Source organism: Podarcis tiliguerta, assembly GCF_965153285.1.
Source record: "Podarcis tiliguerta genome assembly, chromosome: 6".
NCBI lineage: Eukaryota > Metazoa > Chordata > Lepidosauria > Squamata > Lacertidae > Podarcis > Podarcis tiliguerta.
Genome location: NC_139539.1, coordinates 46,431,405 through 46,455,740, shown reverse-complemented (window position 1 = coordinate 46,455,740; position 24,336 = coordinate 46,431,405). Strand labels below are relative to the sequence as shown.

The 24,336-nt window shown below is 45.5% G+C and overlaps 2 protein-coding genes across 10 annotated transcripts in view; one reads left to right on the top strand and one right to left on the bottom strand.

Moving 5' to 3' along the window:
* Positions 1-16,770, top strand: part of INAVA (innate immunity activator) — a 32,770-nt gene extending 16,000 nt beyond the window's left edge. For 2 of the 4 annotated variants that reach the window (XM_083445758.1, XM_083445759.1), the window contains 8 exons: positions 2,104-2,228; positions 3,588-3,710; positions 6,216-6,444; positions 8,343-8,396; positions 9,368-9,602; positions 10,133-10,306; positions 11,137-11,854; positions 15,051-16,770. In XM_083445758.1, the coding sequence (XP_083301884.1) occupies positions 2,104-2,228; positions 3,588-3,710; positions 6,216-6,444; positions 8,343-8,396; positions 9,368-9,602; positions 10,133-10,306; positions 11,137-11,854; positions 15,051-15,143 (1,751 nt within the window). In that variant the 3' untranslated portion in view covers positions 15,144-16,770. The remainder of the gene's footprint in view (positions 1-2,103; positions 2,229-3,587; positions 3,711-6,215; positions 6,445-8,342; positions 8,397-9,367; positions 9,603-10,132; positions 10,307-11,136; positions 11,855-15,050) is intronic. The other 2 variants (XM_083445760.1, XM_083445761.1) reach the window with 1 other exon arrangement.
* A 2-nt stretch (positions 16,771-16,772) lies between these two features.
* The window catches only part of KIF21B (kinesin family member 21B), a 63,658-nt gene continuing 56,094 nt past the window's right edge, over positions 16,773-24,336 (bottom strand). For 3 of the 6 annotated variants that reach the window (XR_014512556.1, XR_014512557.1, XR_014512558.1), the window contains 4 exons: positions 24,034-24,204; positions 22,138-22,337; positions 21,222-21,436; positions 16,773-20,359 (listed from right to left, as the gene is read on the bottom strand). Coding sequence is in view for 3 of the 6 variants with exons in the window: in XM_083445614.1 (XP_083301740.1) it covers positions 20,305-20,359; positions 22,138-22,337; positions 24,034-24,204 (426 nt within the window). In the remaining 3 variants the exon portion in view is untranslated. The remainder of the gene's footprint in view (positions 20,360-21,221; positions 21,437-22,137; positions 22,338-24,033; positions 24,205-24,336) is intronic. The other 3 variants (XM_083445614.1, XM_083445612.1, XM_083445613.1) reach the window with 1 other exon arrangement.

The window sequence follows — 24,336 nt, the reverse complement described above, 5'->3', positions numbered from 1 at the left end:
TCATGTAGTGCCAGCATCGTCTCCTGGATTTGTTCCTGTGTCAACAGGTTTAAGCAAGAATGACTGCACTGTTTGGGGTGGGTGGGGGGTCTTCTTTCTGCCCCAAGCCTGTAAACTTACCATAGAAGATTAGACTAGAAGGCATCACCACAGCTGCACGAAGATAAAAGCACAGCTGTGAAAAGAACCCTCTGACTCATTAGTCATGGCTGGCTCCTTGTTGATTCTATTTCAGTCTGGCTTCGTCCTAGCCGGGCTATGATGTAGCCCAAAGTGTTCAGCTGGGGATGCCCAGGATACCAGAAAAGAGTGTGATCTTGCGTGGACACACGGAGACAGGAGCAAGGGCTATCAAGGGTGGTCTTGGATTTTGGGGACTGGTGTTACATGGTGGAATCCTAGTGCTTTATAAACAGGAGTGTGACATGTCAAATGTTGTTGGACTCCCGTTAAGTGCAGCCAACTTGGCCAATGTTAAGGGATTATGAGAACTATAGTCCAGCAATATCCGAAAGACCACAGTTCCCCCTCCCCCAACCAGTTTAAAGTACCATGCTTCTCAGCTGGTAGAGCACGAGACTCTTAATCTCAGGGTTGTGGGTTTGAGCCCCACATTGGGTAAAATATTCCTCCATTGCAGGGGGTTGGACTAGATGATCCTTTTGGTCCCTTTCCAACTCTGCAATTCTATGTTTCTATCTTGTAATATAACTGGTTCCTCATCATAAAAGATTTCTTTTCAAAAAATATTAGTAGCATTGAAATACAGGCAGAGGGTAGTGTTCAACTTACTCAGGGTAGACCCATTGAAATTAATGGACCTAACTTAGTCATGCTTATTGATTTCATTGGGATTACTCTGAGTAAAACTTAGTTGAATACTATCCGGGGTGTTGCAAAGTGGACATAATCCCTACTGATGACTCCGTAGGAGACTATTTCACTAAAATCCTTCGGCTGCCCGGTATGTGGCATACTTTCTGCATGAGTAATACCTGATCATTGTACTTAGTTATATATAAACTTTAGAAACTGCTTCCATGAACAATTAGCGTAAAAGTGCTGAACAACATACTTGTGGTAGAAGTAAATAATCAGGCCACACTTAAGATGCAATGTTGTATATACAACAAGATTCCCTCTCATGTAGGAAGCTATGGCATATGATGCATCTCTTAATGGTTTTGAACTATCTGTGTGTACAGACAAGGAATGGTAATCTTTTTTCATAGGGTGGGCTCATGCCAGTGAACAGCACTACTTTGGGATCTATAGTGCATGGCAGCTCTAAGCAGGAGTTGCAGCAGGGGATCCAGACAAACAAAATAATAGGAGAGTTCAGCATCCACTTCCTAGTCTGATTCCTTTTGCAACCCCATGTGCTTATTTGATATCTCAGGGCACATCTGAATAGAAACTGCTCCCAGTTTAGCAAGTTAGTTCTAAACTGGAGACGTTTCTTCTACCATCACCACTCAGAAAGTGTTGTATGGTTTCACACAACCCTGCACCCACCCCTACACTTATGAGGGAATGGTCTCCTATTGTCCTGTATGAATGAGCTAGTGTGGGTTTAGATCTGACCTTTAAGTGGCTTGTGAGGAGTCAACAATCTGGCCGAGTGCCTCTGATCTGTGGAAGAAGCAGCATGAGCTAAAATCTTCTGGAACTGCTGTCTTAAGGCTTACAAATATCAAAGACTCCTTTTTGTTCCGGTCTGTGAGCAGAGCAGCAAATCTGTTTGCTTAGTTCTGTAATAAACTTAATGATCAGGACTATCACCATGGAGTCTCCTCCTTATCTGATCTGCGATGACCTTGAGGTGCCTGCAGCTTGGAAGTAAGAGCTAATCAGTCCTGGCTGTTGTCCACATTCCATACCCCACCTGATGAGCTGTCAGGACAGCCTCTCCTTTGATGTCCCATGCCATTTTTATGATAACTGCTAATGACACCGGTCTTTAAGATGCATTCGCAAGACCTGCAGCTGGCTCCAGAAAGTTGCCCAAGGGCATCTCTGTATGGGTCATTAAATATTGCTGCTTCCCTTCCCGCCCGTAGCACCTGACAGGTCATCAGTCTGTGTCTGTCTCAACCCTTCCAGGACTAGACAGCCCCATGTCTCCAATGAAGGATCTGACGCAAGCTATGAGGAAGCAGCAGAAGGCGCTGGAGGAGCGACTAGAGGCCTGTGTGCAGGAGCTGCGCAGGCTGTGTTTGCGCGAAGCGGTAAGGGGCCAGGAAGTCTGCAGGGTTGCCACACACCGTTTGGGCTGCAGGAGGCGTCCTGCTAAAGTAAAGAGGGTCCATCTTTAAGGGCTGTAGTTCTTTGGACTCGGACGCTCACAGAAACTGGAGAAGCTTTCCTCAGAGATCAAAGACATTCGGACATGAGGGAGGGGCAATGTAACCCAAAGGTAGTACTAGGAGAAAATATCTGGGGGCGAAGAAAGGGCAAAGACTGTATCAAGAACACTTTCCCCATTGGAGAGTTGCTCCTGCATTATTCAAGACGTTAACTTCTAAAGCAACCCATAATTAACAAGCTTAATTAAGCGAGCCTAGCCATATGCTGCAAGTGAATCTGATGAGGTAACTTTTCCCTCCTGACCTGAGATACCGCAAATAGTTAAAAATTGAACGTGGAAGTTTCTCCCAGAGAAAATTTTCTGGGCCCCCTGGATCAAAACCAACCCATCAAACCAACCACTATTAGTTGTGGTATTTTAATGCGTCAAGGAGAAAATAATTAAAACAATAAACTACCCTTTCTAGCCTATTGCTATTACCCTCAGTTAAAAGAGTACAAAACAAATGGGGTTTTGTTTGGTTGGTTGGTTTTGCAGGACACCAGAACTGTACCTTGCTCTCTTGAATGTTTTAGGGAATGTTTTCCGGAACTTTCTATTACTTCTCTCTGTGTGTGTGTGTGTGTGTGCGTGCACATACATACTTTCTTGCTTAGAGACACATTTCATGACATTTGGAAGCCTACAAAGGGTGGGAGAAAATCCCCAGAACTGGGAATCTGGCCCACTAATGCAGAAGAGTGTTATAGACAAACTTCACCCAAGAGGCATCTTGAACTCCCAGCTAGCAGTGGAGTGTGGGGCATGTCTTTGGCAAAGGGAAGAGAAATTGGTATGGTTGAACAGGGCCTGGTCTGCGGGAGTCTGGACTTAAATTACTTTTCACATTTTTATCAGTCACTTTTTTCATCACCTAACATATTATAACTTTTGCATGATTTGAATTTTTGAACCGCCCATTTCCCCCCATCCAGTAACTGTCCATTTTGGATCTGGCTGCACTTAAAAAAAAGCAGCTTTGGTTTGGAATGAACTCAGGCCTGGTTATTTTGTGTGGCATCTATCTATGGCTGTCTTCTGTGCCTGAGGTTAACTTGATGTCATGGGACACTGAGGAAATAAGAAGAAGCTGCCAAGCTAACAAAATAATGGCATGAGATCCTATTTAGAGAGGGAGATTGATAGACAGGTATTTTGTAAGATGCTCTGAAGACCCAGGGTGTGACTGAAAATACACAGTTCTAGGAACTGAACCTTCCCTTTGCTGTTTTCTTGACAGGAACTGACAGGATTGCTTCCTTCAGAGTATCCTCTGAAACCAGGAGAAGTGGCCCCAAAGGTCCGACGTCGAATTGGTGCTGCTTTCAGATTGGATGAGAAGGCCTTTCTCTCCAGAGGAGTGGTAAGGAGAATATTGCTGAGGTGCTTCTCCTCCTGAGTTTAGGGAATATGGGCAGAAACAACATTTCCAATTATCCAGGGCGCTGCTTGGAAATCTGCTTGTGGTGGGAGTCACTATCAGCTGTCATGGCAACCCTTGCTGCGAGCACAGAAGTGTCCAGAAGGAGATGGGAAGAAAAATGTTGTGCTGCTGATACTAGAGTCACCAGACCATTTTTTTTCTGGCAGGTGAAGCTGTAATTCAAAAGCAACTTCCCCTCTATACTGGCAATTGCCAGCAAACCACCTCACTGAGAATCAAACTGGTTTCTTCTGAGAGCCTTTACAGCCAGAGATAACAAAAAGCCACACAATTTCAATTTGCACAGTACAGTGGTACCTCGCAAGACGAATGCCTCGCAAGACGAAAAACTCGCAAGACGAAAGAGTTTTTTGTTTTTTGAGTTGCTTCGCAAGACGAATTTCCCTATGGGCTTGCTTCGCAAGACGAAAAGGTCTTGCGCCTTTTTCTTAAAACCGTCAATGCATTCCTATAGGAAACCGTCAATGCATTTCCTATGGGAAACCGTGCTTCTCAAGACGAAAAATTCACAAGACGAAAAAACTCACAGAACGAATTAATTTCGTCTTGCGAGGCACCACTGTAAAAGAGTTTTCTGTATCAAGTGCAAGAGGGTGAAAAGTGAATTTCCCCCTGGTGAGGGCATGTACATCTGTAATCCCTTTCACCAATTGTCTACATAATCCTGCAGTTCTTAACAGGCAGGCAGCCTTTATAGAAGTGGGGGATTTTGTTTGTTTGTTTGTTTTCACCATTTTTGAAACCAAGTTAAACTAATCCAGGAAAAAACCAACCACGATTCTTTGTTGAGAAGGGATGGCTTGCATTAGGATTATGCTGTGAACTCCCACTGAAGACGATACAGTGCCAGGAAGCAGCTGTCAGCTAAAAGAGGACTTTTGGGAATGATGAGGTTGTTCGGGTTCAGCATCCTGTTAGAAACTCCCAAAGGGACAGAGACGCTTCAGGCTCCAAACACACAGAGGGAGTTAGGCCTCATTTCCATCAAAGGTGTGGGATCTGTTGACTCTTCAGCTATGCAGTCTCACTCTCTCTTTCTCTCCCCTGTCGTCTGTTTTAATAATAATCTTAGTAGGAGGCGGCCTAGGTGTGGTGCTGCTTATTATTTTTTTGCTGTGTGCCCATAGTGGGTGGCACAGGGTGTGGGCTCCAAGTGGAATTGTGTGTGTTTTGTACAAGTGTTCTTGCTTACCATAGCTTCTTTCTCTCTCACACACACTTAGCGTAACTTTGGAAAGCTTTTCATTTCACCTTCACCTTGCCGAATGTCGCCTACCGACCTGCCTTTTTGCTCACTTTCCCCAGCCATTAGGAAGCTCTTGCCCCAGAAACATAGAACATTTCCACTTAGTCTGTGGATAGTTTTCCTCCTTCAGAAACCTGGGCAGGGCAGACAGCTGGGAACTGGGCCCAGGACATCAGTCCTATGGCTCATACAGAAGAACACACCCCTGCGGATTTCTTAAATCCTGAATAATTACCATCCCTGGCTCAGGATTCACAAATCCCTAAACTGGATTAGAATCTCCATTCTGCTCATAAGCAGGCATTGAAGGAGTGGGAAATCACCCGTCTATTGTTATTTAATTATCCTGACTGTGAGTGAGACAGGAAGATTTAGCTCAGCCTGTGATGCCTTTCTACACTAGTTGAATGCACTGGGGCGCTCAGATGCAAAAGAAGACATTTGGGCTCGTGTGCTTTTAATAGTTGAATTGCAGCTGGTGTCATGCAAGCTACATTTACTGAGCTTCCCACTTCTATGCAGCTATTAAAAATGCAAGAACCCTGCTATCTTTTCATCCGACCACTCTAGAACGCACATGGAATGTAACTGGGAGATGCATGAAAGTCATACTCAGTATCTGATTTGATCTACCAAAGGACGTAAGGAAGGAGCCTATGATTTATGAGTTGAAGCAGGGGATGGGGTAATGGTAGTAATGTCTTGGAAGCATCCAGCTGCCAAGAGTGCCCTAGAAATACAAGAAGCTGCCTAATGCCCAATCGGACCATTGGTCCATCTAGTTCAGTATTGTCTACACCCGTGTTTCTCAAAATTGGGTCTCTAGCTGTTTTTGGACTACAGTTCCCATTATCCCTGACCACTGGTGCCTGCTAGCTAGGGATGATGGGAGTTGTAGTCCAAAAACAGCTAGAGACCCATGTTTGGGAAACCCTGGTCTATTACAAACTGGCAGGCAGCAGACTTTCCCAGCCCTAGCTGAAGATGCTGGAAATTGAACCTAGGATCTCTTGCAAGCTCTTCCACTGAGCTGTACAGCCTTTCCCCAGGCTTCTCCATTGCTGTGATTTTGGATTCTGCCACTTTAGTCCTCGTGTGCCCCCTTTTGAAACGCTGGGTCGCTCCATCCTTTCCAGAGAGTTTCATCGTTTGGAATCCGTGTCTGTTCTCCTCCGCAGGATCCTCTGAGCATGTTGGAGAGAGACCTAGCTCTGCAGCTGCAAATTGCTGAAGCAGCGCGATGTCTGTCCCGGGAAGAGAATCTCACCAAGCAGGTTCGGAAGCGCCGCAAAAGTGCTGTGCTGAAGGAGGAAAAGAAGCTGAAGGATCTGGAGCAGTCTGTCACAGAGTGCCGCCAGGCAGCCAGGCATTCGTCACAGCTGAGGGCCAGTGCGCCAGCCTTACAAGGTGAGCAGGAGCTCAGCATCCTACAGTGGCCTTGAGATCAACACAAGGGCCTAGAGAGGCAGGTCTGAGAAATGGGTCCTTTGCGTGTGGTGATAATGACCATAAAAATATACAAAGGGAGGTATAGTAAAATTGTTCTTTGTGGCCACTGCACAGGAGGACAAAATTGAATGGTGATAAATTGAAATGAGTAAGTATAAGGAAGAGGGTTTATTAATTAATTAAAAAAAAAAACCCAACCAAAAAACCTTGAGTTGTCAGGAAATGAAGACAGAGTCTGGGATTAAATATCTGTCCCTAGAAATCAGAAGTAGGTCAGACAGGCTTCTGACAGGCGTGGTTTAGTTGGAATTCATCCCAGTTCAAGGGAGGAAACTGACCTTTTATGGCTTCTTCCTGCCCATGTAATCTACGCAAACTGCAGTTTTCTGTCAGCGGTTGCCAAAGTGAGCTCAATCAAGAACAGGGAGAGCCAGCTGGAGGAGGAAGCATGTAGAAACCTGCAGCGAATGACGCAAAGACCTGAAGTGCCAGATTAACCCTTAGGAAGGCGTAGAAAGTTAGATAGCTCTGGATCCAAATCTCTTGGTTTTATAGGGACTTGGGGGAAGTTTGCTGCATAGGGTGCAGTGGGAAATAAGCATGCAGGGGATGGCATTGTAACACTCACTCTACCCCCCCCCCCGACCTATAGATCCACTCTCATAACACTAGAAACTGCAGGCACTCAATGAAGCTGAATATTGGAAGATGAAGGACCATGCAGTTCACTTCACACAGTGCATCGTTAAACTATGGAATTTGCTCCAACAGGAGGCAGTAGTGGCCCCCAGTTTGGATGGCTTTGTTAGAGGATTGGACAAATTCGTGGAGGGCAAGGCTATCTAGCCATGGTTGCTATTTTCTGCCTCTGCTGTCAGAGGCACCATGACTCTGAATACCAGTTCCTGGGACCCACAGGTGGGCAGGCTGCTCATGTTCTGGCTTGCAGGCTTCCCTTGTGTGTCTGGTTGGCCACCGTGAGAACAGGATGCTGGACAAGGTGGGCCATTGGCCACTGGCCCGATCCAGCAGACTCGTCTTACATTCTGATGGTTCTTGCCCAGGTATTCCATTAAGGAAGCATCTATATTGATAATAGGTCCACTGGTGTGGGTGGGCGGTTGCTTATATTCTCTGTCCAGTGTTTTTTGCGCAAGACTGCAGGAAGATGCATGTTTGCACGTGAGAAATTGCTGCTTCCCTCCTCTGCCGCTTGCCTGAGGAATCCCACAGCTGCCCTGCTGATGGACGAGATGTCTAGGCAGATTAGGCAAGAGGTCTCAGCTTCTGAATGAGGCCATCTGACCCTCCCGTTGGCCACAGAATCGCCTGGGGGCAGGCAGTAAAAGAAACTCAGTGGCTGGCAGCTGCATTTCAACACAGAATTAAGCATGCTTAAGGCCTCCGAAAATCAATCAGCTTGAGGGCACTTAACTCTGCATTGGATTACGGCCAGTTTATAGCATCCATACTGCATTTGAAGAGTGAAAGAATTTTTAAAATATTAATTCATAATTAAGTGTTTTGCCTGTTTGGGAAGAAGATTCCCAAAATATGACTCTAAATCCCCCCCCCCCATTACTATTAATTCACTGCATCAGGGAATATCTCTTTGAGGAGCTTAAGTGTGTGTGAATGCGGGGCTTTGAATGATGTGGTTTGAGGCTCTGGGAATTAGCTCAGAACTAAGAAGTGTGTGTGAGAGAGAGGGAGAGGGAGCTTTTATTTCCCCTTTCTAGAAGCTCAGTGGGAGTTATGAGCACATATTTCTAGGGAGCACCAGAGGGTTCTAATAACTGCTTGAAAATCTGATCATTGTTCCTCCTTGTCTGTGCCAATTCTTGTGTCTTCCCCAGGGTTCAGTGCCTCTGATGAGAACTCCTTGTTGGATGCTGTTGCGGTAGAAGAAGGTAAACTAGATAACTGTGATCTCTGCACTGTCATTACAGGGTGCTTGTGACTTTCCTTCACCTAGCGTAAAGTGGTAGTTAAGCCTTTGAAGAGACAAACTGTATCTGATCACTGCTCTCTGACATCTTGTCGAGGTTTGGCCCTGATTCATACCACATGACTAAGAATTAGGCCACAGCAGCCAGCTAGACTTGCAAGACAGAGAAGAGAGTTAGTGAATGGATCTCATCTAAATTTTCAAAAGATTCAAGTACAAAGGTGACTGATAAGTGGGTCTTTTATGACTGTGGATATCTGCTAAATTCCACATCCTGTTTTGGTTTAATCTAGAGTGATAAGAGTCTGTGATAAGTGATTTGGTATATTTTGAATGATATAGCCTAAACCAGTGGTTATTCATGCTTTTAAAAAAATCTATTATTAGATATCTTACTTGCCTTTTACTATAAGGTGCCAGACTACAGCAATAAAATAAACAGTTTTGAAACAAGCAAAATAGTCACAACTATAAAACAAGAAAAGTGTAAAACAGTTAAAAACAGTTCCGTACATAAAACAATTACAAACAATTCCACATATGAAAACTGTTAAAAGTAGTTCCAGTATAGATGCAGTTTGGGATGAAGTCCTCCATTTAAATGGCTTGTTGGAACTGGAAAGTCTTCACAGGTGCTGAAAACACAACAGAGGGAATTCCAAGGGGCAGATTCCAGCACACTAAAGGCCCGATTCCTGTATTGTGCAGGGTTGACCCCATTACAATATGGTATTTGCAGGAGGCCCTCACCTGCAGAGTGCAGTGATTGAGTGGGTTTGTAAGGGGTGAGATGATATTTTAGGTACCCTGGTCCCAAGATGCATGGGGATTTGTACACCAGTTCCAGCCCCTGGAATGTAACTCAGTAGATAATGCTACCATCCAGGTTTTAGCGTTGGAATGCTGCAGTTCTTTCCTTTTCCTTTTCTGAAGAATCCCAGGTGCTGAGCGCCCATCTTCCGCCAATGCTCACAGCTTCAGCTCGCCTCCAACCCCCGCCTGGTTCTTCGGCTCAGCCTCTGCGTTCTGCGCTACTAGAAGGGCAAACCCACTACCAAGCCACTGACGTGGAGTGCTCTCCCATCCAAAACAGCCCATGGAAAGAGACCAGTCTGGACAAGCCTTATGAAAAGCCAAAGAAATCCACTGAGCCCAGCAGTGTGCCAAGGTCAAGACCTTTCTTCTCTCGCTCTTCTTTGGATATGCTTGCGTGGTCTTCAGATCAGCCTCTGTTAATGTTTGTTTGCATGCATGTAACATGGAAGCTACTGTAGAGTCTGTCCGTTACTTCATTTTAAGAACAATAAGCATTGTATTGTTTTGCTGCTTTATTGTGATTGTGCAATGTTTCCATTTTTTTATTTCCACAAATCCACCTTAAAGTTGCTTAATTTAATAACATGAAATTGCATGTTAATCCCAGCCAATATAGGCTTCACAATTGCATTGGGGAAAGTGTCCTCTGAGAACCACTGACCTAGAAACTTAGTAGTCCAATTAACTAAGCCAGAACAGCGGGTTTTGTGGACCCACTTGAGTCTTGCTTTCTCTTTTTACTCCTGTTTTTCACTCTTAGGGGAGATGAAAGGGAGGGGGATTTGACCCTTGACCAGAGCCTCTCACTCCTTTGCACACAAAGAAAGATGACAGGACTGCAGGCAGTCTCTCACTTGATGTTCTTATTGTGTTCTGTTACAGCAGTCCAGGCCTGCTGTCTCAACCGTCACCCAGCCGTACCCCTCAGACAACTGCTGAGGCATCGCCATGCCACTTTGTTCCTCCCAGGAAGCTGGAAGTAAGGAAACAGGCTGGTTCCAGTGCCCCACAGACACCTGAGTTCCTGGGAAGGAGAGGACAACCTCAACTCATGAGGTACTCTATGGACTTAGGGTCAATTCACGTACTCAAGCAGGTGGCCCTGCCTGTTGTTACCTAATCACTCTTTGAAGTTTGAACATGTCAGATACCTTGGGGTGAGGCTATATGTACGTTGTGCTTCTATTATCAGGCCTCACAAATGCAAAATTTAAAATTCAGCGTTTTGGGAATCTCAGCTCTCGGTTATTTTTGTTGTTATTATTATTTTGCAAAAAGGGTTTTCTAGTCCTCCTAGCTATGAAAATAGGCTTGAAGGCAAATGAGCAATGTTTGGGAATATGTTGGAAGCTAGAGGAAGGGCAAACAGGATTTCCAGCCGTTAAGGGTTGGGGCTTCAGTGCCCTGCATTGTTTCATGACCCTCCTTTTTCCAATTGCGTGCAGAATAAACTATACAAAGGAAGCATATAATAATGCAAAGTAGCTCTAAGGAGATTGCTGTGACAGTGTAAGCATTTCTCCTTTCTCCTCCCCACATCTGACATCATGTTCTTGGAGTTCTCCTGGCAATTCCTAGAGTGGTTTAACCAGTGCTGTTTTTTCTAAACTGCTCCCTTGTTCTCTTGTAATGGCAATGGCGCCCACCTGAGAGGTGCCATCACTGAGTTCCGGGTGAAAAAAGCCCTGGATTTAACAATCAATCCTTCCTTGTAGGGAACTCTAAGAACTGTAGGTGTGTGAGGGGAAGGGGGCCTCCTAACGACTCTCAGTGCCCTGAATGAACTACACCTCCCATAATCCTTAGGGGGAAGTGCTTCAAAGGTGTTAAGGTGGCCATTGCGAGCTCCTGATAGATGGTCTTAACTCTCTCCTTCTGGCCTCCAGGGTGTGTTCATCCCGGGAAGGCTTCGAGTCCCGTGGAAGAAGCGCATTGCCAAGGCGGCGTCCCACCTACTACACTGTCACCGTCCCCGAGTACTGCTTCTCTGTGCCCAAGGCCAACCCAGCCGCCAAGCCCACCTACCACTCCGCCTCAGAAGACAGCAATTCGGATGTCTCCAGCATCTCCTATACCACCTCTGCCGGTAGCAGCAGCCCCGACATCTCCTTCCTGAAGCCAAGCTCCTCGGTCCCCGTGGAGGAGCCCCTGCAGCCGTTTCAGAACCAGACCTCCAAGGGGAATGGACCCGAATACCACTGCCAGTGTCCTCAGAAGCTGCTCTCACCGCTGGGCTACTTCTCTGCCGTAGAATATGACAACCACCTGCCGGCTGGGCGTGAGCTCGGCCACAGCCGGCCGCCCTTCCTGTCTGTAAGCTCCACCCATTTTGCCTACAAGGAAGAGGCGGTGCCTGTGCGGTTCCACCGGTCGGTTGTTTCTCACAGCAGGGTGGTGCGCACCCCATCTCTGAAGGACTGCTCCCCGATGGGGCCCCGAGTCCTCTCCAAGTCAGCCGTGACAGAAGAGCTAAAATCATGGCACGAACGGACTCGGCTGCGTAATGCGCGGCCACATTCCCTGGACAGACAAGGGGCCTTTCGCATGCGCAGCGGGCCCGGCCGAGAGTTGCGCCCCTCCTGTTCCATGGGGCAGCAAATTCAGGTGAGGATCTTTGGGCAGGAAGGTGTCTTGGGGAGAGAAGAGCCAGCCTCTTATTTACTGTTTCGGCAAGAGTTTCCTCAATATTCCAGCTAGACCTGATTAAGGAGAACATGCTAATGTGCCATGTTCATAGATAAGCTCATTTTCTATTAACAAATTAGTGCAGAAGCCTCTTAACGGCTGTGGGGAATCGGGAATCTGCAGCCCCCAGATGTTACTGGGACTCCAACTCCCATCAGCCCCAGCCAGCAGGGCTAATAGTCAGCATGATGGATCTTGTAGCTCTCCAGATGTTGCTAGACTACAGGTTTCCATTCCTACTTTACAGGCTGGTAGTATCTGGCCACACAAGGAATTGAAAGCTCTGTGTGTGCGCCCATGTGAATAGGAAAAATAGAGGAAGGCTTTCATGAGTACTAGCAGATCTGTAGAAGCATGCTATAGTGCTGCCTCCTGTAAGATGAAGGCAGGTGCCTCTCAGGTGCGATTCACTTCACTGCTCAGGTTGTTATGTTTCTTTTCAGTTTTTTGCGGCCTGCTATGGCTACCAAAATGTCGACTGTCTTACATATTCATGGGCAAAAGCTGCTGTTTTGGCACCCCACCAGAATGTGTGTTGGTGGAAGCAGTATTCGCTCATGGCAACCAAGAAACATGGCCTGCTCTCCGTGAGTTGGAGAGCCATCCTCAGGCTCAGGGAAAAGCAGATTCCACAGACTGCTGTCGCCTCACAAAGGCGCACTGCACTGCTGGGCCTTTTTATAGCTTATGGGCTTGGGGGGGGGCAGCACTGGAGAAACATACACAGCTAGTGGGTTTGGCTGCTTCCTTTGTGCTATTTTCTAGCAATGTTGTGAAAAGCTTTATTATTATTATTATTTTAAAAGTGCATTTACAGGTCCACTGAAAGCACTATGCTTTGGAACAGACATTTGGCACAGCCCTACGACTAATTAGAAGTTAAGCACAAATGCATGCAACACTACCACAAATTCAATTTAAAGTAATAAGATAGTGCTTTGGGATGGATTGGGATGGGGACTTGAGAACGGTAGATCGTGGGAGGGGTGCCTAAGCCTTTTCCCAAGGGCCATTCAGCTGCTTCAAATCACCACCCCAGTTTCAGATGTTTGTTTGCACTGAGAGCTGTTTGAGTGTTCCAAATTACTCATGAAGAGGAGTCTTCTGGCTCAGAGCCTGTAAGAGTTGACTCATGTTTGTGGTAGAGGGGAAATTTCCAAGTTCTCTGCCCAGGTAATTTTAAAAATAATAGAGTTGTATCCAGTGTTAATCCTACTCAGGAGTAGACCCATTGAAGTCACTGGACAAGACTAACAGGCTCCTTAATGGCGGTAGGTCAAATCTAAGTAGGACTAGCACTGAATACAACACATTAAGTAGTATCCACTTCCTTGAACCTCAGTAAAGTCCAGTAGTCCTTAAGCTTGTTCTAGTTCTTGGTTCTGAAAGTGAGATGAGCGCCACATCCCATAGTCGCCTTTGACTGGACTTAACTGTCCACGGGTCCTTTACTGTATTTTTTACTGTATGCTTGTTGGGCAGTTTGTTAGATAGGAAAAGGTTATGTTGCTGCTCCTTTGTTCTGATGGTTGGTGACAACAGCATTGCCTTCTGGCAACTCTGCACGCTGTTCCTTGAGAAACATAGTCAGTGAGAGAAATTCTGAAAGATATGAATCCCGGTTTGGGGGGGGGGTGGTTCCGCTTGGAGAATTATGTTCTTTCGATGTGCAAAACTGTTGCACAATGAAGCACAGTTCTCTCTTCCTTGGGCATCTCCCTCGCCTGCAGCACAGGGCAGAAGCCCACAACCATGCGAGCAAGAGCTTGCCCTTGGATTCCTCCCACCCTCTTCAATGCATGCCTCCCCTCACCTGGAAACAGAGCTGTGAAATTTTAATCAGACAACTCTTTGCTGTGCTAGGAAGCATTCGCATGAGCAAGAGAAGACAGCGACCATAGCTTGCACGTTACGTGTTTGTCTAATCCATCTTCAGCACAAGGAAACCACCCAACAATGCAGCATCAAATAAATACCTGGCAATTCTATGCCCATCAGTTGGGGCACATGTGCACTTTCAGGTAGTTTTATTTGTGAGTCCTAGAGGCCAGTTACGCTGTTTCAAAACCTCCTTTGGCCAGTTCATTTAAATCTGTGGTCCCCATTCAAGAGATAGGGGAGCTTTACTCACCTAAAAGGAGGAGCCATGAGGACAATCTCCTTGTATAAGCATCGGTTGAAATAGACTCCGGTCCACAAAAGCTCATTACTTTATTAAGTCTTTAAGATGCCAGTTTGCTGCAACAGACTAAAATAGCCACCCCTCTGAGAGTGAGCTCACACTTCACGTTTGTAAGTGGGTTCTCCTCTGGACATGCCTGTGAATAATGGGTAGAAACCGTGGAAGCTTCATGTTGATTAATAGTTAGAAGCTGTTTTGGTTTTGCACCCATGCATGGCAATATAAATATAAGAAGCTGCTTTGTAGTCAGTTAGACCATCTTATGCCAATATTGCTACTTTTAAGAGCCTCTTTTAGTCCTTCTTAATGCATAAAGCTATGGCAAGCTCTGTTTATTTGCCTGCCGGGGCTCAGCTTTTTCCGTGTATTCTTTAGGATGCTCTAGACACCTAGCTGTTTTACAGCAGGGATGGGGAGCTTGTGGTGCTGGACTACAAGGCCCATCATCTCTGATCATTGGCCATGCCAGCTGGGGCTGCTGGGAGTCCCAGCCTCTTTGGAAGGGCCACAGGTGCAGCAGCCCTGTTGAAAAGTACCAGAGCACCACCTTTCCATGACTCTCTGTGTGGTGGGTCCTCTAGTCTAACCCCCAAAGGTGAAAGCATGAATGGTAATCATGGCTGGAAAACATCACATCATTTTAAAGACACTTAATTTAATGGCACTGAATGGAAAGAATAGGAAAGATTGCCCTGGAAACTTTATTTTTACACTGCGCTTAATGGTGGGGGAGGAATTTATTTTATAGGCATGGAGAAACATCATGGGCCACATTTTCCTGAGGCAATCAAGATAGGAAGTGACCATCAGCTGCAACAAATGCTTTTAGGTTTGATGAAGGAATTTGTATTTGGTGGTGGTGGGGTTGCTGCTACTGGGGAGATGTGCTGGTGCAGCAGTTCCATTAAGAGGCTCCTTTTTTTAACCTTCCAGGTTCCCCGTGTCCATATCCTGAAACGGTCTCCTGAGGGAGCCCCTGTGCAGGTCTACGTGCCAGAAAATGGAGAAATCATTACTCAGGTGTAGAGACTGCTGAATCACCGTGACTTCCTGCAATTCGGCAATGTCAGCAGGCTGGCTGCCTAGACCGACCTGTCTCCCCATTCCAGGTTGGAAAGACGAGGCTTGTGTCAAACTTTCTTGCGTTCTTCAACCATCTGATCCTGCTTTATTAAAGAGAACACTTTAGGGGCTATTCTGCAACCTATGTGAGACTATATAGCTCAGTCTCTTCCTTTGTTCCTGTGATGAACTGATGCAATAGACTACTGTAACAGACAGCTAGGTTTTCTGTCCTGTGCGGAATACAGAGCACAGCAAGATCCCTCACCCCTCTTAACTAGTGTTTGCTTGTCTGCCTATTTATTCACGTCTGTCTGTGGTGGAAAGATCTTGGGAGCCGGCTGTAGGTTATGAAAGCAAGAACTTGAGAACTTTTTATAGCTTTTCAGAAAAGAGCCAAGCCTGACTAGATGAATTTTCTTTCCCCCACGGAAGCAGAATCTGCCTGCCCTCACATGTGCTAGATGTGGAGCCTCTGTTGTCTTCTTTATTCTTGCATAAAGTAGTGTGATGTAGCAAACAGGCAATGGAGGCAAGGAAGCTTACCCAAGTCTAGTTTGGTGTACATGCCCTTTCCCTATTGTTTTTCCTTCACAACTGCTTTTCACAGCATTTGCCATGTTCTTGGTTCTGTATCTACATCACAACGATTCTCAAAAGGAGCCCTTTTCATGTGTGGCTCTATCTTTGTATGAAACCCATCACTTCGTGGAAGGGGTTTCTCATTATACAAGCATGTCACAAGGAACTGAGAGTGACTCTGTTTCGTCTCAGCCCAGATCCTTTTCAACTTACAAGTCATGGCAAAAAAAATGGGCATAAGCCTTCGTGCTTTTAAGGCTAGAAATGTCAGTTTTGAAAAAGAAAAGCAGATTCTCCAGATGCCAAGTTTGTACTTAATTTGTCGTGCAATCCTAGACTGGACAAAGACAAGACGTTTTGCTTAACCTCTACTACTTTCTATGGGTTCTAAGTACCCGTCTCTCTTTAATACTGGTCTTTGCTTCTGGGGTAACCTTGGGATGTTAAAGCACTAATTATGGTATCATGATGATCAAGTGTGTGTGGTATTTGCAACCAACACTGTTCTTAATATTAACTTATTTGTACAAGGTTTGCCAGTGGAGGGAGAGGGAATATGTATGATGTGCAACTATTAAAGTTACCTGGACTCAGCTCAAAACAGTGTTAAATCTACCTGAACATTTTTATATTGAATAGGATGCTTTTTCTGAGTCCTTGTGTGTTCTAATCTTTGCAAGTCATCATTTGGGAATTGCCTCTGCTTTAATTAGTTCTTTAGAAACAGTCAAAAACAATGTTTTGTTGTTGCCCCAAAGTGTGCTGTTAATTAAGTACAGAAAAGGCAAAAAGCCAGGTCATGAAGATACCGTTATCAGATGACACTTAAATTCTGGCCAGGCTCGTTGCTTCTGGGTTTGTTTGTTTTTAACTTCCTAGATCAGAGCCACTTGCTCATACCTATATCAATATCCATTTCCTCATCAGCTCAATCTTCGTACCACTGAAAGAGCCTTTTGAACTTACACTTAATGGCCTGTTCTATTTTTATTAAAAATAATTATTCTCAGATCTTGTTTTGATGTTTATTTATTAAGAGGAGGAACAAACACATTCATTGGAAAACCATGTACAGCGGGAGCTTTAAATAACTTACACTATTTACATAGCGGTATAAAATAATTACACACCTTATCATGTACACACGCACACACACATACATACGTGTGACCATTTTGCCTGATGGTACAAAACCCCCAAAGAAGCCCTGAACACACACGCCAGCCTTGAGGGGGAGAAAACACCTTTCAGGGCAAGAAAAGGCACCTGTCAATTGAAACATGATTATATATGTATACATAAACCAAGAGGTGGAGCAAACGGGCCTATGGTGTTGATGCACTTTAGGGGGCGTCTTTCACCCCAGCTCCTTTCTTGGAATGCAGGGATGGTGCATGTTATCCTACCACCAGGAGCAAAGCCTTAAGAACACCAGGAGAACCTGGCAGAGATTTTCCCAGGGCTGCTAGATGAATCAAGCAGGTTGTGCAAACCCACTTTTGAATCTCGTTAATGACAGTGTCCTCTTAATGAACATGCACATTTACTCCCAAGGGCTACTCAAAGCAGACGATGTTTTCAGCTTGCTTATTCTGACCCTTCCCACCTTGTGCTTCACGTAACTGTTCATAGGAGGTAAAATGGCTCTCCTGGTTTGCACCCAATTTCATTTGCAGGGTTTTGCACTTTGTCACGTTGCTTGGATCAGGACTATTAAAAAATAAAGAGAAGGGGGTAGCTTCTTCAATATGAGAAAATATAATCCCATACCTAAAAAGCTAGCAATAGCACTGAGGCACATGGGACTATATGGCAATATGGTCAATAATTTAACAGTTAAGCAGAGTGCTGTCAGGCACAGTGCTTTCAGGTATATCAAGTAATACTTTACAAGACATTTCATATTTCTTGTACTAAACAGACTTCCTCCAAGGAAGAATGGAGGAAGTTTTAGGTGAACTGTGTGCAGCTAATTCACAATGTATTCCTAGAATATATTTTTTTACAGGCAACTACATTCACAGGTGGACTACAAGCTTCTGAAAATATCGGACAAGATAGCTCGTGTAGCCATGTGAAGGCGTGAGGATTGTGCTGATTTCATTACCGATGGAAGATGGTCCCTCTTCCAAGGCTTGAATCACTTGGACCTCTCTGTTATTCTCAGTTGAGAATGCTAAGTCACGAGAAGACTGCAAAGGACACAGTGATTCAATAAATATCAGTCTTAACATTTAAGAAGAGCTTATTAAAATTGGTGCTGCTGGTGGACACAGTACAAGCTGTGAGCTCGAATGTAAATCAGTCAACAGCGAAGGCAAAGCACACTTGCTTTCACCTTGCCTTCATCTCACTTTTGGGACTTAGGGGTCAGTGGTAATGTGCGTTCCCCAGACTAATTCAAGTTTTATTAACATAAAAACCCCCCGAAGAGTAGAACTAGACACCTTGGACCATGAGGTAGGTTAACTCAAAACAAGCCCTCACCCTTTTTAAATTTCACTCATGCGCGTGCACATACACACAACCCTCTCCCTCCTGCTCCCCCAGCCCCAAATAATGCACAAGACAATACACAGAACCTTTTGAACACCCATACAGAATTACAGTACAATAACCTACTCCCAATGGAAGAATCTGCAGCTTCACTGCATGGAGTGGATGAAGTTCACACCCAAACCCAGTTTATTAGAGCAGAAGACTCCTATAAACCAGGGGGCAAAACTGTGGAATGGTCCACCAGTGTGCTGCTTACCCCAAGTCTGCTGGTTGAGGCATGAACTTGGTCCTTGGTCAGGAGAGCACAATGCATGTCAAAAGTCCATTTATACCACATATTAACAACCAAGTGAGGAAACGAAGGTTTTGAGGAGTGCTCTGTGACTCTCCAGTGAGGGCTGGGACAGCCCTGCTGTGTTACACACAAACAGAAAGCTTCATCTCTTGCAAAGTGATGCTCACACAGGGTCCATGAGAACACTTAAGTGGGTTGAAACTCCACCAGTGAAAATTCAAGTTGATTGAAGCACAGAGAGAGAAGCTTCTCCTGCTTATTCGTTGCAGAGTCTATTATAAAGACATGAGTATTGACGTGAACGGATGCCAAGCAGGTGTAAGTAAACAGGTGATGGGCAAGACTAAGAGGGCAAGTCTCATCATCCCACATCCTGGGGAATACAGGAACGCATCACCACACGCTTGTTCAAGTGTTTCTTACCCTGTTAAAAATCTAAAGAAAAAACTCACACATTTCTGTTCCAATGCTTAAAAGGGTCCTTTCTCCACCTGAGGGGAGAGAGTCAGTTTCTGTTGCCATTATTATTTTCTCGTATTGGAACAGGACAATGTAAACAGCTTCACAGATTGAAATAATGCATGTTTTCCCCCAGGCTGCCTGTGAAGACTTTCCCAGGGAGAATCCAAAAACATATTCCAGTAGCTCACATCTTTTTTTTCCCCTCCTGGGATATCTAGCACTATGAAAAAAGGGACCAGCATTACAATTTCAAGTCTGAAGCTGGAACACAGAAAGCAACCATTCTTCCAAACTAACAGAAATCTTGATTCCACAGTTGAAGAAAAAGTGATAATCCAAATCCCATATTATCCATCACCCATTTGACAGGCCTCACTTATACAGTAGAGATTTTTCTTTTTTATGTTCTCTTGGTAGGGCTCTAAGCATTTGAAAATGAAAACCTTTGGCGATTCTACTTTTGGAGTGAAAACTGAGAAATATCACATGTGCTTAACATTTTAAAAAAGGTGGCTAACTTTGCCACCCACCCTTCCCCCCTTCATAAAATCACACACACACATACACACAGCCCATCAGTGGTGGAAATAAGAGAAAGGAAGCCAGCGCATTAACACTCATGAAAGATCTAACTAGAACAAGAAATATCCTCTAAAACACAACAATCAGCTATGCAGGAAACACATCCAGGAAGCAGCTGGCATGTTTAGATTTCCTCTGGTCAGTTTCACTGTTAAGCTCTGAAGGAATGCCATAAGCAGGGCACAGGCGGCCATAGGAGTCAATGGGTGTGGATTGCTCAGGCGTGATGGAGTGAGGAATGAGGTTTCTTGCATCTTTCCTTGATAAACCCCCTTGGCCTCTGAACACCTAAAACCACCTATTTTGCAGAGCTTCTCACATAGCCTGGGGGGTGCCTGTTTGGGTGGCATGTGGATTCTGATGGGAGAAGTGCTCTCAAATGCCTCGGCTTGACCTTCCTCCTTGGCTGGCAATGCAATGACAGTTCAGTGTCATTGCAAAATCCTACCAAGCAAAGAGACATGGAGCATGGAAACTGGAAAGGAAAGAAGGCTCCCTCGCACCATCCAACCAACTCACTCACTGGGGCACATGGTACCAAAAAGCCAGGGTGCCATCTTTTCCTGAAGCCCTGAGTGTGTGAGATTCTGGTGGGAAGCTAAGCACGTCCTACCCTTGCAAGCCAGGCTCAACAAGAGCGCCGCATCTTGTCTTCTCGTGACCTCCACCACAGTCACCATGTCCAAGTAGTTCCCCAGGTTCTATCTAGGTTGTGCTGTTCAGTAGCTTCCTTGCACTCCAGAGTTTCACTGTCCAGTCACTGGGGAATGAAGAGGAAAAGGTGGGAATATGACATTTAGAAAGTCAAGAACAAAACACTGAACAAGCTCAGATAAAGGGAAAATGGAGGTGCAAACCACAGATTACATAAATAACATGCTTGTAAAAAGTGTGCTTAGTAGATAGGTGAATATTTATTTTGAAGGAAAAGCAGCCACATGGGCTCCCAATCTGGACCACACTCCTTAATTTGGGCACTGTGCTGATTTCCCACCCAAAATCCTTCCTCTCCTGCCGTTCACTCTCTTGCATTGCCCAAGGACACCAGGAAGGCACCTGGGCTACTCCAGAACAAATTCCCTGTTTAAAGCAAGAGAGAAAGAATTCAAACACCTTCACTTACTGCAAAACCAGAATTCAAATTGGGACCTGCCTTGGGGGTTGTACTCCCCCACCCCCTACATGATCCCCATTGACATTTACACACACAACACACACACATACACACAATTTTATTTGTATGCCACCTTTCCACAGTTCAAACCATGCTCAAGGTGGCTTACAACATGAAAGGAAATGTGTAACTGCAACGTAACAAAATTAGTCATAAATAAATAAAACATTAAAAAACACAAAAACTGAACAATTTCCACATAAATCACGCCAACCCTAAACATAGTTTATTAGAGGTTAGCTTCATTGATTTCAGTGGGACAGGCTTCCAAGTGAAGCATGCAGCCTTAATAATGCAACCAAGCAGGCATGTCAAGGAGGAAAGTGAGATGGGTTGGGTTTTTTTTTGCATGCCCACTTTGGAGGTGAACTGGGAAGTAATGTCTCCCTTGGAAAACACCTCCACTTACTGCCCTAAAGGGAAAGAAAAGCAAGTAAGCATTGCATACCGTTAAGAAGCAGCTGAGATCAGCTCGCAGAGAAAGGGGTTAGGGACGAGAAAGAGGGGAAGGGGGAACACAGCAAGAAAAAGTGAGCAGGAGAGCAGAGAAGACAGGAGGAGGGTCAAGGCAGACTGGTAGCACGGCCCTTGATGGCAAGGACGCGTCGTGGAAGGCAGGGGGTGAGCCCAGGCACGTAATTCCATAACTTTACCCGGCAGTCACTGTGGCACATAGAAACAGAGAGAGAGAAGAGAGACAGAGAGAGGAAGAGAGAAAAGGAAAAAAGAAACATGGTCGGAAAAGAGGAGATTAGAGACTCCAAAGGGGAAGAGAGTGAGTGGTGGGGCCTGGGCCGCCCTCCCTGGGGAAGCCCTCTTGCCAAGTCTTTGGCCCTTGCTCTGCCAGAATCTCCATGGGACCGTCATGGGTTACCAAGAGCCCCCGCGGCTCACTTCAGTTCGTGACTGCTGGGACAAACCAGCTTGTTGTGCCTCAGTTGAGGAGCTATGTCCTTAGGTGCTAATCACTTGCTACTACAGCAAGGCACCCTTTCGTAAGGGGCAGTGCCAGAAATCAACCTCAGGTACAAACAAGGAAGCACCATGCATAATCTCGCTGGAGATGTGATGAGGAAGAGGTGAACTAAAGAACCATGAAAAAGCCGTTCCTTGGTCTCAAGGATGCACAGTAAGCAACTCTGGGAGATCGGTGTTGAGATGGACACCACTGCACTATGGCTCTGTGAGCAGGGCGGCCACAGAAGCAATGGCTTCCTCTGGCTCCTCCGTCAACCAGGTGCTTGGGCCCGTAACCAGCTCATCTCTGGTGGCACCTCATTTTTTTGAGCAGCTTGACTACACATGATGGGATGCAGCGGGCAAAGAGTTCATGGAAAAGAGAAGCCCTTGCCCTCAACACTCACCTGGAAGCTGTGAATATGTGCTTAGAATTGGTGCAGATGGCATTGATGGGGCTGTCGTGCCCTTTGATGTCCCCAACGGGGGTGAAGTTATCGACATTCCAGACCTTCACTGTCCCACCACGGCAGGCACTCAGCAGCATGGGCCGGCTAGGCACAAAGGCCAACGCACAAACCCAGTCTTTGTGTGCGTTTGGGATTTGCTAGAAACAGGAGTCACAATGAGCTGAGTTAGCAAGGGCCTGTTGCCACACCCCAAAAACATTTCCACCCACAGATTTCTGAATGAGATGACTTGGGAGTTAAAACAAAGCCCAAGGGAGTGGACTAGATACTAAAGAAGAACTGGAATAACACTGCCATTCATTGTAGGTGTTGTTTGTGCCATAAAAATAATGCCACCATGCCATTAATTTGTCCTGAAGGTTATGGCACAGTGGCAGCTAAAACCCAATTGGCCAACACACCAATCTTGCAAATGCAGGGGAATTCTTTAATTGGGCTTGTTCCTAATAATGCAAACAGTCTTAAAATGAGGACACCCAGCTGACACACCTCAGAAACCTGAACAAATGTTTGCAGATCAATATCACCACCTGAAATTGAGGCTAAATTTGAAATGGGGAACTGGCTATGCAAAAGCAAGGCCACACACTTGAAAACTGTGAACACTGCAGCAACAAGAGGAGAATTCTGCATGAGCAGGGCCGACCCTTTCAACAGGGATTCCAATCCTTAACTAAGCCAAGACAACTTCCTTCCTTTGGTTCTTATGTGACACATTTGGCAAAGACAGAAGTTACTGGATTGCACTCAGAATGGCTGTTGGCTTGGCCTTCCCACAGCTCTTGCCAATGGCCACCCATTATAGGACCCACACAGAGGCTTGGAAAATTAAGATAGAGGCTTGAAAGATTAGGATAACATCAGAGATACTTGTCCTCTATAAGCAGTCTTATCCATTTAACTCTAAAATAGTGCACCAAAGGGCATAGATCAGCAGTGGAATATTTGTGGCTTGCTTGATGTTTTTAGACCCCCAACTCCCATTGGCATCAGTCAGCAAGGCCAATGACTAGGGATTATGGGAGTTGCCCCAAGCTCCCCAAACTTGGCACACACATGTCTTGGGACTAATTGTGCTTGTTACCAGTAGTAAACTAGATAACCAAGTCAAGGACCACTAAATAGCTAGAATAATAAATAATACAACACATAGGCAATAGATAAGGCCCCCAACAAGACTTTGAGGGCCAATGTTGTTTGACTGCTGGGAAAATATACAATGGAAATATTAACTTATTAAAGGAAGATAGTAGGATTCTTTTACAACTGCTTTCCCTAATCTGGTAGCCCTAAACATCTGGAGGGCACCTGGTTCTACTAGATACTGCCAGCAAGTCAGTGCTCCAAGAGATTTGGTCCTTGCTCACCCTCTCTCTAGAACAGGTATAGGCAAACTCTGGCCCTCCAGATGTTTGGGACTACAATTCCCATCATCCCTGACCCCTGGTCCTGTTAGCTAGGGATGATGGGAATTGTAGTCCCAAACATCTGGAGGGCCAAAGTTTGCCTATGCCTGTTCTAGCATAACCACCCTGCTTTTTCGAAGAGGCTTACTGAGCTCAATACAATCATGGCTGGTACGCATATGCAGAGTCCATACTTGCTGCAAATAAATTTAATGTGTATGGGGTACGTGCACTATCTGAATTTCAGCATCTAAAATTTCCACTGGCCTCATGGTCCGCCCCCTTCAGGGATGTCAGCATGAAGCCTTCTTACCCCTGCACTACAGGAGGAATTTATGCACCAACTGTATATTGACACCCTCAGCATAATTCACACCACACAAATGGTATACCGCCTCTGTCTTTGAAAACCCAGCATCCTTCATACCTGGATGAGCTCCTGCTGGTCCAGGTCCCATTTCTTGATTCCGTTGTCCCTGGAGCCGCTGAAGAGAACATCTCCCTGAATAGCTAGGCACTCAATGCCATCATAATGTGGGGGTTCAAAGTTGTGAGTGGGGCCGATATTCCCAACAACGCCTTCTGCAATCTCAAACATCTGCAAAATGAGAAGTGGCAAAATAAGAATCCACAGCCCAGGTTCAACCTGCAGTTAACCCTGGGCTCAGTGTCCCACGCTTTCAGAAAAGTAGGCATTGTGCTAGATAGTCCTATAGCTTTCCCTGCTCCA